Source organism: Bidens hawaiensis, unplaced genomic scaffold (genome assembly GCF_021521415.1).
Source record: "Bidens hawaiensis isolate Kalapana, Puna unplaced genomic scaffold, B.hawaiensis_p1.1 tig00018673_1, whole genome shotgun sequence".
NCBI lineage: Eukaryota > Viridiplantae > Streptophyta > Magnoliopsida > Asterales > Asteraceae > Bidens > Bidens hawaiensis.
Genome location: NW_027492833.1, coordinates 164,928 through 181,232, shown reverse-complemented (window position 1 = coordinate 181,232; position 16,305 = coordinate 164,928). Strand labels below are relative to the sequence as shown.

The 16,305-nt window shown below is 36.9% G+C and overlaps 1 protein-coding gene across 1 annotated transcript; it reads right to left on the bottom strand.

Moving 5' to 3' along the window:
• Positions 1 to 390: 390 nt before the first annotated feature.
• On the bottom strand, positions 391 to 1,939 carry LOC143556737 (transcription factor CYCLOIDEA-like). Its single transcript, XM_077045993.1, has one exon. It carries the CDS (start codon positions 1,574 to 1,576, stop codon positions 725 to 727), a length of 852 nt encoding a protein of 283 aa, XP_076902108.1. The 5' UTR covers positions 1,577 to 1,939; the 3' UTR covers positions 391 to 724.
• Between the last annotated feature and the right edge of the window lie 14,366 nt (positions 1,940 to 16,305).

Genomic DNA, 16,305 nt, shown 5'->3' with positions numbered 1-16,305 from the left:
TATTCATCAGCTTTAGGAAATTTTATACCAAATTGATTTATGAAGTAAGTCTCAAACTTGAATTTCAATTTAGCCGTAAAACAGATAGGGTCGTGGTAGATCTAGTTGTAACATATTACATACACTAGATCAAATACAAAAAGGATAAAAGAGATTTGAATACGTGTGTAGTCTCTTTAGTTGTAAAATTAGTGATTGTATTTCATATGAAAGTAAAATTGCTACAAGCATAGTATTCCAAATGATGTACCAAAAGTTTTGATCTTTGAACAAGGATCCAATCATCCAACCCTAGTTAAGTTTCATGCTCAAGAAAGAGATCAAACAAACATTGACCATATCAGGTTGTACCCTAGGTATTCAGTCATAAAAACTGATAGGAACCGAAACGATTAACATAAACAGATAGTCAGTGACAATAATCTTGTTATTATTCATATAAATGGAATGCATATATGACCTTGATAGATTGTTTATTACCAAACAAAACACCAATAATCATAACCATGTTGGTTATAAATAATCAACAATAAGTATGGACTTACATCCTTACAATATCAATCCAGCTTCACCAAATTAGTGATATGCAGTAATGCAGAAGCTGATCACTAGAACTTTGTTGCTGCCTGCTGGCTGACCAGGACCTGCAGCATATCAATGGAATCATAAGCTACTAAATTCAGTAATCTAAGTACATATTATCTATATTTGGGTGTTTAAATAGTTAATGTACCTCCAATGTATCAAAATTGTCACATGAATCATTTGACACAGCAAGATTGTGTTGATAACTATACAACATTGAGATTTTATCTTCCATAATTGACTCCCCAATCTTGTCACCATAATCGTTTTGAGATTCAACTGAGTTCCAAAATATTGATTGAAGTAGTAAATTTGAAGAACAGCAGTCAACATGAACACTCTTTGACTCATCATCAAGCTTCTTAATATTCAGTTTCTCTTTAGTCCTTTCTCTAGCTCTAGCTCTTGCCTCTGCCCTTAACTGACTCACTGTAAATCCAGATTTGTATTTTCTTGTTATTATCTTCTTTCTTTTACCTTCATCACACTTCTTCTTTCGCCCTTTATTGTGTTCGGTTTCCATGAAAACAACTTCAGATTGGTCGGTAAGAGATGAACTTGAGCTTTGTTTCTTTCTTTTAATCAATTCATCAATGGAGATCTTGGACTTGGTAAAGAGCCAATCTAGGGTTTTGCTTCCTTTATCAAACCCTAACAAATCTTGAAGATAAAAGAACCTTTTTGCAACTTCAATGGACAATCTTACCCTCCGATCTCTTGGTCCTTGAGCGGTTTGGATCTTGCTATGATAGTCTTTCTTGGAAGTCTTGTTATCTGTGACTATTGACCAGACATGATGATTATACTCAGCACACTGTCGTTCCAACCCTAGTTCTTGAACTACGGCTTGTTTACTTGTAGTAATATTATCACTGGCCGGAAAACAGTCGCCGGAGAGAAATGGGTTGAGTCTGTTGATGTAAAGGTCATCTTTTTCATGATCAAGAAAGGTTGAAGTGAAGTTTGGGAAAGGGTTTGAGGAAGACATCATATCAAGAGACAAGATTTGAAAGGGACATATGGTAATTGGTTTAAGTGGCTTATGGAGTTATGGCTTAGCTTGAACTTAAGCTTATAAACTGTTAACTGCATCTACTTGCTTTGCAAGTGGAGAGTGTATCTTACTAGAAATGGAGGAACTCCATATTGGTAAGGAATAGAGATATACAGAAAGAAAGTACTGTCTCATTGATGGAGAGCATTTGTTTATGAAAAGTTACATGACATGTAGAACCTTTAAAAAGGGAAAGTGATTTTTGTTTTGATGGAAGGTTTGGTAATAAAAATTCTCTACACATTATGCCTACTTTGGATTATAAGTCCTTGCATATGCGTATATCTAAGATGCTAGTTACATGTTACATATACTAATTATTGGCACATGTACAGGTGGTAGAAAGTGAATGAAGTTAGGTTTACTGATTGTGTTATAAGTATTAACCGAAGTGTTATTGAACATATTTTCTGTTGGACCGCCTATACACAAACCATATGAGATCTAATTTCACACAGTTTCAAAAGTGCAACTGAAATAAAGATCGGATGGCTGTTTTGATAAAATCAGAGTTTGACCATATATACATACCGTTGTTGAACAGCCATCCTGACAAATAATTTTCAAATTTTGACCCTTTTATGGCCATAAAGACTATCCAGATATTGTGCTAACGACCATTCTGACTAATAGTTTTTTAAGTTCTTTTTATCAAAACAGGCGTTAGAGTGTTTTGTGGACTACAATCTAATGGCGTTAAATTAAATGGGGGGCGGTGTAGTTGTAGCATGACTCATTTTCTATAGGTGATGCAATGATATAGCACATGTCCAGTACAAAATGTGATTTCCCTAATCTCGTTCGTTAGTACACCAGTGACGGGTCGGTAAACTCTCCGTTAATGATTCTTATAATTTATAAAAGAAAGTGTGTTTGAACAAAAGGTTCCAAGTGCTTAATTGCATGTATTGATGTATTGAAGATAATCCCTCTGATGTATTTACATAGTAAACATGTGTTGCTAAAACGGAAACACAGGTATAGTGTAACTGGCAAGGGAATATCATTTTGAAGATGTTTTCCAAACCGGTGTGAAGCGTTGTGGTAATGTGATAAATTGATTATTTGTTAAAAATTTGAAATTTATCAGTTTGTGATATTGTAAAATTTTAATAATAACATCAACACAATTACAAGCTTTAATTAAAGGGTTATAATATAGATTAGGTGTAAGGCCAAAAAGTGTGGCTTGCGATATCAACTTACGAAAACCGTTAATTTTATTATGGTCAAGAAAATAATTAAAGCCGACGAGAAAACCGGGCACGAAACGAGAGCTTCGATACACACGTTTAGCTTCAACGGTGAAGAGATCTTCTAGTTTACTTGTATTATGCTATAAATAGGGACTTGTATTTATATTATAGTGTGTGTTTGTAAGATGTAAATCACCACCCAAGGGGAGCTCACCTTGGGTGGGTCGGTTCTAGTTTAATATATCCAATCTTCTAACCGAAAACGAGATCGTTCATATTTTATCTTTATGTTTATTATTTATGTTCGGCGTTTGATTTACCGCACCCGTCTCGACACATTTATCGAGAGCAAAACCGTTCGGTGGTCGTTTTAGGACCTACAATTGGTATTAGAGCGGGTCGAATCTTATAATTCAACTTTGCTCTTGATATTCGGGTTCTATTTCCGCTATTACCCGAATCGAGACGTTAAACACCCGTTGAAGTTTGAAGATCTTGGAAATAAAGTGGGAAATAAGCCGAAGCCTCTTCAATTACCCCCTAAAGGTATGATCCACCTAATACATTCATGAAGGAGTTATCGCTTCTTTATCCATCTCGGATCTTCAAGCAGTATATGTTCAGAAGAACTATTAGGGATAACAATCAAATGAACAAAGCTTGTTATTTCCTCTTTAAGTCTAAATTCGTATCCAATTTGTTCAAAGTTCACCAACTTCTCGAACGCCTCGAAAATAACATAAAAATAACATGCTTTGAACACGGTCCAATAATGACGAAAAACCCGAACAAATTTGACTTTCTTCATATTGGTCAACCCCAAACGACAATTATTTCTTGACCCAAAATTATCTTGCAAAGATGTGGCAAAAAAAATAATCCCAACAGCCCAAATAAAAAAAAGTGGGCTGGCCTGTTTCTTGATCAGTTTGGACAGCCCATAGTACTAACAATCCAACACATTAGTAAGCAGTTTGCCCATTAGCAGATTCAGCCCACACCATTCATAATAAATATCCAGCCAAGCCCAATTTCATTTTAAGAATACATTATTAGGGCACAAAGAACAAACACTTACATAACATCACAGCCGCCGTCATCTTCCAGCCGCCGGTGAGATAGCCGGAAAAACAATTCCGGCCATCATCGCCGGAAAATTTCCGACCAGACCAGCAGATGCCGCCGCGCCGGAAAAGCCTATCAAATGTCGTTAACGCCTCCGCCAATATCATGACTTCAACCATCACCGCTGTCGAGCCGACACCTTCTCATCGGAAAAACGAATTCCGGTCAAAGGCTACCGGAAAGCCGTTCTCGCTACCATTACAGCCGTGACCACCCATTCATCTTAAACCGCTACTGCCGGAAAATCTTTCACCGGAAAAAATGATTTCCGGCGACATATCTAGGGTTCCGGCGCCGCCTTATTGGAAAAACGCGGTTCCCAGCCACCATTTCATTTTTTTATTACTTCTCATCGAAATACCGACCTCCTTGAACAATAAGAGATAACCGAAACTCATTCCGGAGTTTGATTTTTACATCTCCAATCTCTAAAATTGTTGCCGGAGAAGACCGTAGGCTCGCCGGAAATTTTGACATGTGACTGAACGGCACCGAAACGCCCAGATCGGGCACTTGTAGATCCCGAACATCCGGATCAACAAGGAGAATGCTCCAAACACGCTTCTTTCCCACTTTATTTCCATGATCTTCAAACTTCATTTTCAAACTTCAACGGGTCTTTAACGTCTCGGTTCGGGTAATAGCGGAAACAGAACCCGAATATTAAGAGCAAAGTTGAATCATAAGATTCGACCCGCTCTGATACCAATTGTAGGTCCCAAAACGACCACCAAACGGTTTTTCTCTCGATAAATGTGTCGTGACGGGTGCGGTAAATCAAACGACCGAACATAAATAATAAACATAAAGATAAAATATGAACGATCTCGTTGTCGGTTAGAAGATTGGATATATTAAACTAGAACCGACCCACCCAATGTTAGCTCCCCTTGGGTGGTGATTTACATCTTACAAACACACACTATAATAGAAATACAATTCCCTATTTATTTTTTTGGCCACATCTTTGCAAGATAATTTTGGGTCAAGAAATAATTGTTGTTTGGGGTTGACCAATATGAAGAAAGTCAAATTAGTTCGGGTTTTTCGTCATTATTGGACCGTGTTCAAAGCATGTTATTTTTATGTTATTTTCGAGGCGTTCGAGAAGTTGGTGAACTTTGAACAAATTGGATATGAATTTAGACTTAAAGAGGAAATAACAAGCTTTGTTCATTTGATCGTTATTCCTTATAGTTCTTCTGAACCTATACTGCTTGAAGATCTGAGTTGGATAAAGAAGCGATAACTTCTTCATGCATGTATTAGTTGGATCATACCTTTAGGGGGTGATTGAAGAGGCTTCGGCTTTATCGGGTTGATTCGTGACCAATCACTAAATTGGTATCAGAGCTTTCGGGCTCGACTAGTTGTAGATCTTGGGTCACAACTTTGGATTTTGGTCTTGTGTGTGAAAAGACGGATTTTTGAAGAAAATAAATGGTTTTTGGGTTCTTGTGTTCTTGAGGTTCTTAAGACTTTTAAGTTGTTCATGCTCAAGAAGTTGGTTTAAAGCTGATAAAGTTGGTATTTGTGGTTTGTGAATCTTTAAGGATCATGTTTGTGTTTGGTGCATGTGATGTTTACTTGAAAAGTTGTGTTAAGCATGAAAAGGGGAGTGTATTGTAAAAGGTGAAGGAAAGTTGGTTCGTAACATCCTTCTTTTGGGTTAAATATAATTCTAATACAAGATTGTTGTTGGTGGGACCAGAGTACAATTCATCCATTCAAATACAATCCAGCCCCCATCCTTACTTGCATACAATCCAGCCCCATCCATACTCGATTACATCTCCAATCGCTTACATTGGGTCGCTTAGACACCAAATTCGATTACATTGTGTCGCTTACAAACCATCACCAAACTCGATTACAAGTCATCACTTGCTTACAATTCTTCCTTTCGCTTACAGTTGTTAATCGATTACATCTTCATCATTTGCTTACAATCCTCCAATCGATTACAAGGATCCAGAGTCGCATACATTTTTGACTCGCTTACATCTCAAGTCGGTTACATCCAATTCGCTTACACCTAATTCTCTTACATCCTAACTCGTTTATAACCCAAACTCGCTTACAACCCAAACCTGCTTAAATAGCCCACTCGCTTATAACCCAGCCCTCATCCCATACTCGCATACAATTCCTTAACCAACTCGCTTACATTCCTGCTCTCATCCAATTCGCATACATCCGCCCAGCCCTCCAACTCAACCACATCTTCAACTCGCATACATCTTTTCGATTACAATCTGTACACCCCTGGTCGATTACATTCCAATCGATTACACCCGTGGTCAATTACCCCCTGGTCGATTACATCATCATCATTCGATTACAATCTGTACTTGATTGTAATCGAATTATACAAATGGTACTCGATTGTAATCGAATTACACCCTTGGCCGCTGACCTCTCACATCCGTCCCTCTCGAAACCACCGTCTGTCCATCTTGGCCAGAGACAGGGGTTAACCGATTGGGCATTCAGATCTAAGTATAAGAGTTGTGTCGGTAATGAGCTTCTTCTGAGCAACGGTAGCGGTGATTTTTGGTCCTCTCATTTGAGGGGAGGGCAAAAAGATATGTTACAATTCTAAGCTTGAAGGAAGTCTCAATATGAGGGGAGGGCAAAAAGACATGTTAAAAGAAGAATTCAGATGTTTAAACACACTCAAGGAGAATCAATTACCTCTCTCATCAACAGATTTGAGTCACTCGTTACTAAATTGAGAAGTGTCGGTATCATCCTTAAGTTGTCTGAAATCAACATGAAGTTGTTGTATTCAATGCCTTACGCATGGAACACCAGTGTGATTACCATCAAGAGAACGACAAACCTGGATATATTAACACTCTCAGAGTTGACTTCTACCATAAAGTCTATTGAATCAATGGATGCCAACCTTCGAATAAACAATCAGTCAAAAGAAAATAAAGATGAGACAAGTGATGCAGGTGTGAGCAGTCAAGCAAGTCCTATCATCCCCGAGTGTGCTGCAAGTGGAAGTAGTCAAGCAAACACCTCGTCAAGCTCCACCGACGGGATTCCCACACCTGCCTCTCTCATTCCCGAGGTACACAAACTTTGCACACAAGAATGTATAGATAAAGTTCTTCATTATACAAACCATAATGCTAAAATTCTTGAACAAATTCGTAGCATTCAAGTTCAGAATTATGATCTTAAGAAAACTGCAAAGATTTATACCACTAGGATTAACACTCATGGTAACGATATGGCAAAACTTAGGGAAGAGATCACTATAGCTACATATTTAGCTCAACATCATGAAAAACATATAGATGAACTAAATGCTAAAATTTCCAAGTTAGAAATTGAATTATCTCAAAAGAAAATTGCCATAGAAAACTTTGAGTTAGCTTCTGTAAAGCTGAATAAACTAATTGGGTCACAAATGGAGTTAAGATTAAAGACTGGTATAGGCTATGATAGTTCTGTTGTACCACGGCCTTTTAATGATAACTATAGTAGCCTTCCTCACTTTGATTTTAACTCACCACCAGAGGAAGAAATGGTCTATGGTATTGGTCATGTGCCAATTTCAAAGACATTCGTTCCTGCTGCTCCCAAGACTGTTGATTCAGCTGTTCCTTCAGTTAGTCCTAATAGTAGTTCATCTTATGCAGCGGGTTATGTAGAAGAAAAGGGGTGTGTGGAAACAAACAAGGGTTGTGGAGATAAAAACTTACTTTTTGATTCATCTATTGACAACCCTGTCTGTAATAATATTGTATTCAAAAACATTTTGAACAATGATGTATTCGATGAGAGTGTTCATGTTGGCACGACTCTTGAAAATGAAAATGATGTTTCCATTTCTGATAGTGAATGCGAAACTATTTTTGACGGAACCATTGTTGATAGAACTGTGCATGAAACGGTTTCTGTGAGTACTGACCTACCCAGCTGCTCGTCAAAAGATTATCAAGTTGAGGAGACTAAAACAAATGAAAATCGTCTTGAAAAGGAAAATGCAAGTACATCGGGTAAATATGTGCCACCTCATAGAAACAATTTTTTTCAATCTACTAATCAATATTATGAACCTCAACTGTACAATCAATTTGATAATAGCTACTATGGTTATTATCCACAAGATTATGTTAACTCTTTCTATGCAAATGTTTTTGATGATCGGGGTCATAGATATGACAACTTGTTTGTTCACGTACAGCCATATCCTTATTCGCCACAACCCATGTATTATCATTCTGACGGTTTCTATAGGGAAGATAGAAGAAAACTTTGTTTTGTATGTAGTAACCCGTCTCACCTTGCAAGACATTGCAAGAGCTGACATAAGATGAAAAGAGAAACGAACAGTAGGTTTAATCAATTCCGTTCAAGAGCTAAACCAAGCTCAAGAACAAGAAATGATCAACCTGACAGTTCTGCTAGGAAATGGATGTGAGATCCAGAAATAAAAAGAATGATAAACCTCCTTTTTGGATAACCAAGAAGGAGAGAGCTAAAATGAATTCAACGACCGACAAGTATGAGAATTCATCAAATAGAAAGCAGAAAAGACATCCAAAGATTGAAAAATCTGAGGATGTTGTTTTAAAATCAAGAAGGAGACAGTCTCGAAAATCTTTTAAAAACAGGAAACCTGTTCGTGCATGGAATCCTAAAGACTGCTCTTCTGATTCTGACACGTCCCACAACTTCATAAACAACAACGAGAAAAGGACATTTGACCCTCCCGAGACAACTAAGTCTCGGGAACCTGTATCTAATTAAACTGCTAATGTGTAGGGTCAGCTAAGATGCTCTGTAAATAGTATATGGTATTTAGACAGCAGTTGTACCCGACACATGACAGGAGACGAATCCTTGCTGTTTGACATTAAACCGTTCGATGACGGATAGGTTTCTTTTGCTGGAGATATGGGTGGAAACATTTCTAAACAAGGTAAAGTGTCAAACGGAGTCCTGGCATTTGAAGATGTCAACTTGGTGGAACAACTGAAACACAATCTGCTTAGCATCTCTCAAATTTGAACCAAAAGCTTGTCACAATAGAACGGGTCGATACTGATGACAACTATGCAGACCTGTTTACTAAAGCCTTTGATCGTGCCAGATTTTTGTTTCTCGTTGAGTCACTTGGCATGATCTCTTTTGTACAAAATTAAGTTTTAATTTATTTTTGTTTTATTTTTCTATATTTTTATTTTAAAATTATTTTAATTTTATTTTGTCTTATTTCATTTTATTTTTATTTTTTAAGGTTTATTTTATCTAAGTTCTTTTTAATTTAGTTTCTTTTTTTTAATTTAGCTTAAATTATTTATTTTAAATTTTAAACTTTTATTTTCAAATTAATTTTTTTTATTAAAGTTTTAAAATTTGAAACTTTTGTTTTATTTTTATTTTGTTTTTAATTTTGTTTTTAATTTGCATTTCATTTTATTTCATATTTCTTTTATCTTTTTGTATATAAAAATTTGTAAATATTTTTTTAATATGTCACAGTTTTAGAAGGAGAAATGAGTCTTAACTCACCAAAAAGATTTTACTTTTGTTAAGAGAATAAAAAATTAAGTCACTTGAAAACAAGTCTTAACTCACCAAAAGGATTTTACTTTTGTTAAGAGAATAAAAAATTAAGACACTTGACTTTCCAAAATTATTTTACATTATTTATTTATATTTAGTTAAGAAAATCAAAAAAAAAAATCTAAAATATAATCTCTTGTGTAGAGGGAGCTCCGCTTAGAGGGGTCGGATAATATAATATTAGAATATCAGAAAACTTTGAGAAATCGATCCGACCTTTGGAAAATGATAGAAAGTTGTCTTAGGTGATCCTAGCACATGAAAAGAGTAAATCAAAAGCCAACAAAATCATTGCTTGATGTGTAGATAGATAGGCTTAACAAATGAGTAAGTATCATAGTGATATAAACTTAAATATCTGCCTATGCTAGTGGTTACACTCTTATGAAGCGGTTGCCGACTCCAATTAAGTCATATTTATGACGGCAAAAATCCTAATAGTCAGTCATACACGAGCCCGTTAGTGATTGGTCACAATGAAAAATTATTTCTTGCTTTAGCTTCAAATTTTGAAAAATATAAAAAATTATTGAAAAAGCAGAAAAAAACTGCAAAATACTCAAAAAGGTATTCAAAATCAACAACAAAAATGTTGAAAATTTTATCAAACAAAAAGGGGTATATTAGAACCACGTAACGTGGGGCAAACAAGTAAGTCCTAAACACTTTATATGAAGGCATAAGTCAACAAGGCTAGTAAGTCCATGGTTCAACCATTACATATTGTTTGAAAGAAAAGTTTGCAAAAAGTCTATGAAGCTTAAAACGTTTTGATCAATCATTAGGGGGTCGGAGTCAATTCGGGGAGATACTGATGAACACAAAGTATGCCCGAGGTATGATGGAGTTTGTAACATGTTGGATTAACAGGGGACCACACATGTATTGTGCCTAACTATACCTTAACGTATCACAATGAAATCAAAATATTTGTTAAGTTTAAAGTGGACCAACATATCTGCAATCGACTTTGGTTTCTTGGCATAATAATATCCAAATAGAAGTGTGATCTAGTGTAAGGCCCCGTTACCGGTAGCCCTACTTTAGCGTCGGATTTACTCATAAACACAGTTCTACAAATCGGAGTTTATTAAAACTTTCGCGGAATATAAAAATGTAACTGTTTATTACAAAACATTTAATCTTTTCTTTAAAACCCTAACATAAATCATCACATTAAAACATCATTTCTTCCATCTTCAAATGCCAGCCGTTCGATCCATGCCATGTGCCAACCTCATGCTAGCTTTTTAATCATATTCACCTACGTGCATACTAAAAGTCAGCTACGCTGAGTGAGTTCTAGTTAATCAGACGCCATACAATACATAAACATACATACATATTCGAAGATACATATCCATACTTAATCCGTTACCCTACTACCATACATACATGCATATCTACAATCACTAACCTCTGTCTACCGAGAGTACGCTCATAGTCCGCCGTCTATACCTGTACTCAAGATCGTGAACACGTAAAAGGTCCGCAGTCCTTACCTATGTTCACAAGTTTTGGTACGTGCAAGGTCCGCAGTCCTTCCCTGTACCATCCTATTATAACAACACGTACAAGGTCCTCAGTCCTTCCCTATGTTTCACCTAAACCATAGCACGTACGAAGTCCTCAGTCTTCCCCTATGCTACCAGAACACAAGTATAGCACGTATAAGGTCCACAGTCCTTTCCTGTGCTGACGCCTATCTACAATACGTATAAGGTCCGCAGTCCTTATCTACGTTGGCGTCAATCATCTATAACCATAACACGTACGAAGTCCGCAGTCTTCCCCTATGCTACCACAACACAAATATAGCACGTATAAGGTCCACAATCCTTTCCTGTGCTGACGCCTATCTACATTACGTATAAGGTCCGCAGTCCTTATCTACGTTGGCGTCTATTTCCTATAACTCGTATAAGGCCCACCGTCCCTATCTACGTCTACATCTATCACCTACATCACGTATAAGGCCCGCAGTCCTTAACTACGCCATCACCAGCCAAGTCTAGGTCCAACAGAAGTTAGAGAGATTTGCCATCCTAACTTACTATGTCGAACGTATGACTCACATACCAGTAGTGTACCTGTATACACATACTTCACATACACAATAATTACATTATAGCATAAGAACACTCTAGGCGTTCTTTACATCATTTATTTAACAACCATACCCCTTGTCGACACGTGCAATATCCGAAGATCGTTCACGTCCCGACAAGTGTTCATTTGTAATGTTCATACATCTTCCATATATAATATTCGTACCTTCATTTATAACATGACAGTACGCGCAATATCCGAAGATCGTTCGCGTACCGACAAGCAATCATTCATACCTATCACATATATCACATATGGCATACACTTATCACTTAGGATAAATGTATTAACAACACATCAAGTATGCACACAGCCCCGAAAACATAACAAGGAATGGGGCTAGAAACTCACCTGAACTCGGTTATTTCTTCTGCTAACGGTTACTCCTTCTTGAGCTGTGCGCGTCTAACTGTTTAATAATTACAGTATTAAGTACCGCTCTAGTCATCTCATTGCTACTTAATTAGTCTTATACGTCTAAGCTGTTTTACTTCATTAAGTCATTACCTGGTTAGTTAATCGTTACTCATTAACCTTTAAAGGTATCTTTCATAAATTGCCAAACTCCAAGGGCTGTTATGTAATTATATAATTCTTTTCTAAGTCCAGGGACCATTCTGTCTTTATATTAAACTCCTAGTTCGTTACTTTGCCCTTAACGAATTGGGTAAAGAATCATCCTCTGATTCGCTAAGCTCCCATAACGAACTAGCTAACGAATCACCCTCTGATTTGCTAAGCTCCCATAACGAACTAGCTAACGAATCACCCTCTGATTCGCTAAGCTCCCATAACGAACTAGCTAACGAATCACCCTCTGATTCGCTAAGCTCCCATAACGAACTAGTTAAAGAATCACCCATAGTTCTTATCTAGACTTTGACTCAAGGGTCAAAGTCAAAATCGTCAAGAACAGCAAATAGTCAACAGATCTTAGATCTGCAATTAAACCTTCGTTTCTTAACCAAATATCACGATTTTGGTATCAACGGAATCGTCTGACCAGCGCCTACAAACCCCAACCATAAAATCGGCCTAACATCGATGTTTAAGGGGTGCGATTTAGGCATATAGGTTACGGGTTCTTTTAGGTTAACAATTAACCTATCAAATGCTAATCAATTCCAGTAATATTTGTTGTTTTGGGTTCGTTTATAACAAACTAACACAGATCTATGATTTCCCAAATCAAACCGAACCTATACGAACGATTTCTAACTATAAACATACCTTGAACGAGTCGAACTACGAACACGGTTAAGCCTTGATGTTGTTTTGGTCCGTCACGACGTTCCAGCACCAACAAGCTCGGATTTTCGCCGTCGGATCTTGGTTCGGGGTATAAGATGGTGTTGTGTGTGTTTTCTAAGGTATAGGCTAGTGTGTAGATTAGGATAAAAATGAAAAGGATTAGGGTTTAAGGGGTATTTATACTCCCTTAAGCCCATGGATCTAAGGCCCATTTTTCCCTTTTGGTCCATAATTAAGTCCATCTAAAAGCCTACTTATCCTATCATATTTTATTATTATTATTATTATCCGAACGAAAAATTGGGATGTTACATCTAGGACGCTATAGACAATATGATTCCATGTCGTGATCTTTCTCACCAAAAACAAGTAACATAGAGTTTTGTAAATTAATCAGTATATCTAATATAATATTAATTTGAGATGGAAAAGATATGTTACAAATACTTATTATATAATGGAATTGGGATGACTTCAATTCGTTCGCTACTTAAATAGTATGGGCTACCGTAGACTTTCGGTGGACCACACTAAAAAAGCACATTAGGATTATTGCAGGTAGATTAAAAAAAAATTAAAAAATAACTAATTTTAGCGTGTAAATTAAAAAAAAAATTAAAAATAACTAAACTTTTAAAATAAGATGAATAGAAAAATTAATATTATATTAGATATACTGATTAATTTACAAAACTCTATGTTACTTGTTTTTGGTGAATATTTCTACTGGTGTAGAATGCTTATTTTAATTAATGAATCATACTTAATAAAAGTTAAACTAATTTTAGCGTGTAAATTAAAAAAAAATTAAAAATAACTAAACTTTAAAAATAAAATGAATAGAAAAATTAATATTATATTAGATATACTGATTAATTTACAAAACTCTATGTTACTTATTTTTGGTGAGAAAGATCACGACATGGAATCATATTGTCTATAGCGTCCTAGATGTAACATCCCAATTTTTCGTTCGGATAGTAATAATAATAATAATAATAAAATATGATAGGATAAGTAGGCTTTTAGATGGACTTAATTATGGACCAAAAGGGAAAGATGGGCCTTAGGTCCATGGGCTTAAGGGAGTATAAATACCCCTTAAACCCTAATCCTTTCCATTTTTATCCTAATCTACACACTAGCCTATACCTTAGAAAACACACACAACACCATCTTATAACCCGAACCAAGATCCGACGGCGAAAACCCGAGCTTGTTGGTTCTGGAACGTCGTGACGGACCAAAACAACATCAAGGCTTAACCATGTTCGTAGTTCGACTCGTTCAAGGTACGTTTATAGTTAGAAATCATTCGTATAGGTTCGGTTTGATTTGGGAAATCATAGATCTGTGTTAGTTTGTTATAAACGAACCCAAAACAACAAATATTACTGGAATTGATTAGCATTTGATAGGTTAATTGTTAACCTAAAAGAACCCGTAACCTATATGCCTAAATCGCACCCCTTAAACATCGATGTTAGGCCGATTTGATGGTTGGGGTTTGTAGGCGCTGGTCAGACGATTCGGTTGATACCAAATTCGTGATATTTGGTTAAGAAACGAAGGTTTAATTGCAGATCTAAGATCTGTTGTCTATTTGCTGTTCTTGACGATTTTGACTTTGACCCTTGAGTCAAAGTCTGGATAAGAACTATGGGTGATTCGTTATGGGTGATTCTTTAACTAGTTCGTTATGGGAGCTTAGCGAATCAGAGGGTGATTCGTTAGCTAGTTCGTTATGGGAGCTTAGCGAATCAGAGGGTGATTCGTTAGCTAGTTCGTTATGGGAGCTTAGCGAATCAGATGATGATTCTTTACCCAATTCGTTAAGGGCAAAGTAACGAACTAGGAGTTTAATGTAAAGACAGAATGGTCCCTGGACTTAGAAAAGAATTATATAATTACATAACAGCCCTTGGAGTTTGGCAATTTATGAAAGATACCTTTAAAGGTTAATGAGTAACGATTAACTAACCAGGTAATGATTTAATGAAGTAAAACAGCTTAGGCGTGTAAGACTAATTAAGTAGCAATGAGATGACTAGAGCGGTACTTAATACTGTAATTATTAAACAGTTAGACGCGCACAGCTCAAGAAGGAGTTACCGTTAGCAGAAGAAGTAACCGAGTTCAGGTGAGTTTCTAGCCCCATTCCTTGTTATGTTTTCGGGGCTGTGTGCATACTCGATGTGTTGTTAATACATTTATCCTAAGTGATAAGTGTATGCCATATGTGATATATGTGATAGGTATGGATGATTGCTTGTCGGTACGCGAACGATCTTCGGATATTGCGCGTACTGTCAGGTTATAAATAAAGGTACGAATATTATATATGGAAGATGTATGAAAATTACTAATGAACACTTGTCGGGGCGTGAACGATCTTCTGATATTGCACGTGTCGACAAGGGGTATGGTTGTTAAATGAATGATGTAAAGAACGCCTAGAGTGTTCTTATGCTATAATGTAATTATTGTATATGTGAAGTATGTGTATACAGGTATACTACTGGTATGTGAGTCCTACGTTCGACATAGTAAGTTAGGATGGCAAATCCCTCTAACTTCTGTTGGACCTAGACTCGGCTGGTGATGACGTAGTTAAGGACTGCGGGACTTATATGTGATGTAGATGATAGATGTAAACGTAGATAGGGACGGTGGGCCTTATACTTGTTATAGGAAATAGACGCCAACGTAGATAGGGACTGCGGACCTTATACGTAATGTAGATAGGCGTCAGCACAGGAAAGGACTGTGGACCTTATACGTGCTATATTTGTGTTGTGGTAGCATAGGGGAAGACTGCGGACTTCGTACGTGTTATGGTTATAGGTAATTGATGCCAACGTAGATAAGGACTGCGGACCTTATGCGTATTGTAGATAGGCGTCAGCACAGGAAAGGACTGTGGACCTTATATGTGCTATACTTGTGTTCTGGTAGCATAGGGGAAGACTGAGGACTTCGTACGTGTTATGGTTTAGGTGCAACATAGGGAAGGACTGAGGACCTTGTACGTGTTGTTATAATATGATGGTACAGGGAAGGACTGCGGACCTTGCACGTACCAAAACTTGTGAACATAGGTAAGGACTGCAGACCTTTTACGTGTTCACGATCTTGAGTACAGGTATAGACGGCGGACTATGAACGTACTCTCGGTAGACAGAGGTTAGTGATTGTAGATATGTATGTATGTATGGTAGTAGGGTAACAGATTAAGTATGGATATGTATCTTTGGATATGTATGTATGTGTATGTGTTGTATGGCGTCTGATTAACTAGAACTCACTCAGCGTAGCTGACTTTTAGTATGCACGCAGGTGAATATGATTAAAGAGCTAGCATGAGGTTGGCACATGGCATGGATTGAACGACTGACATCT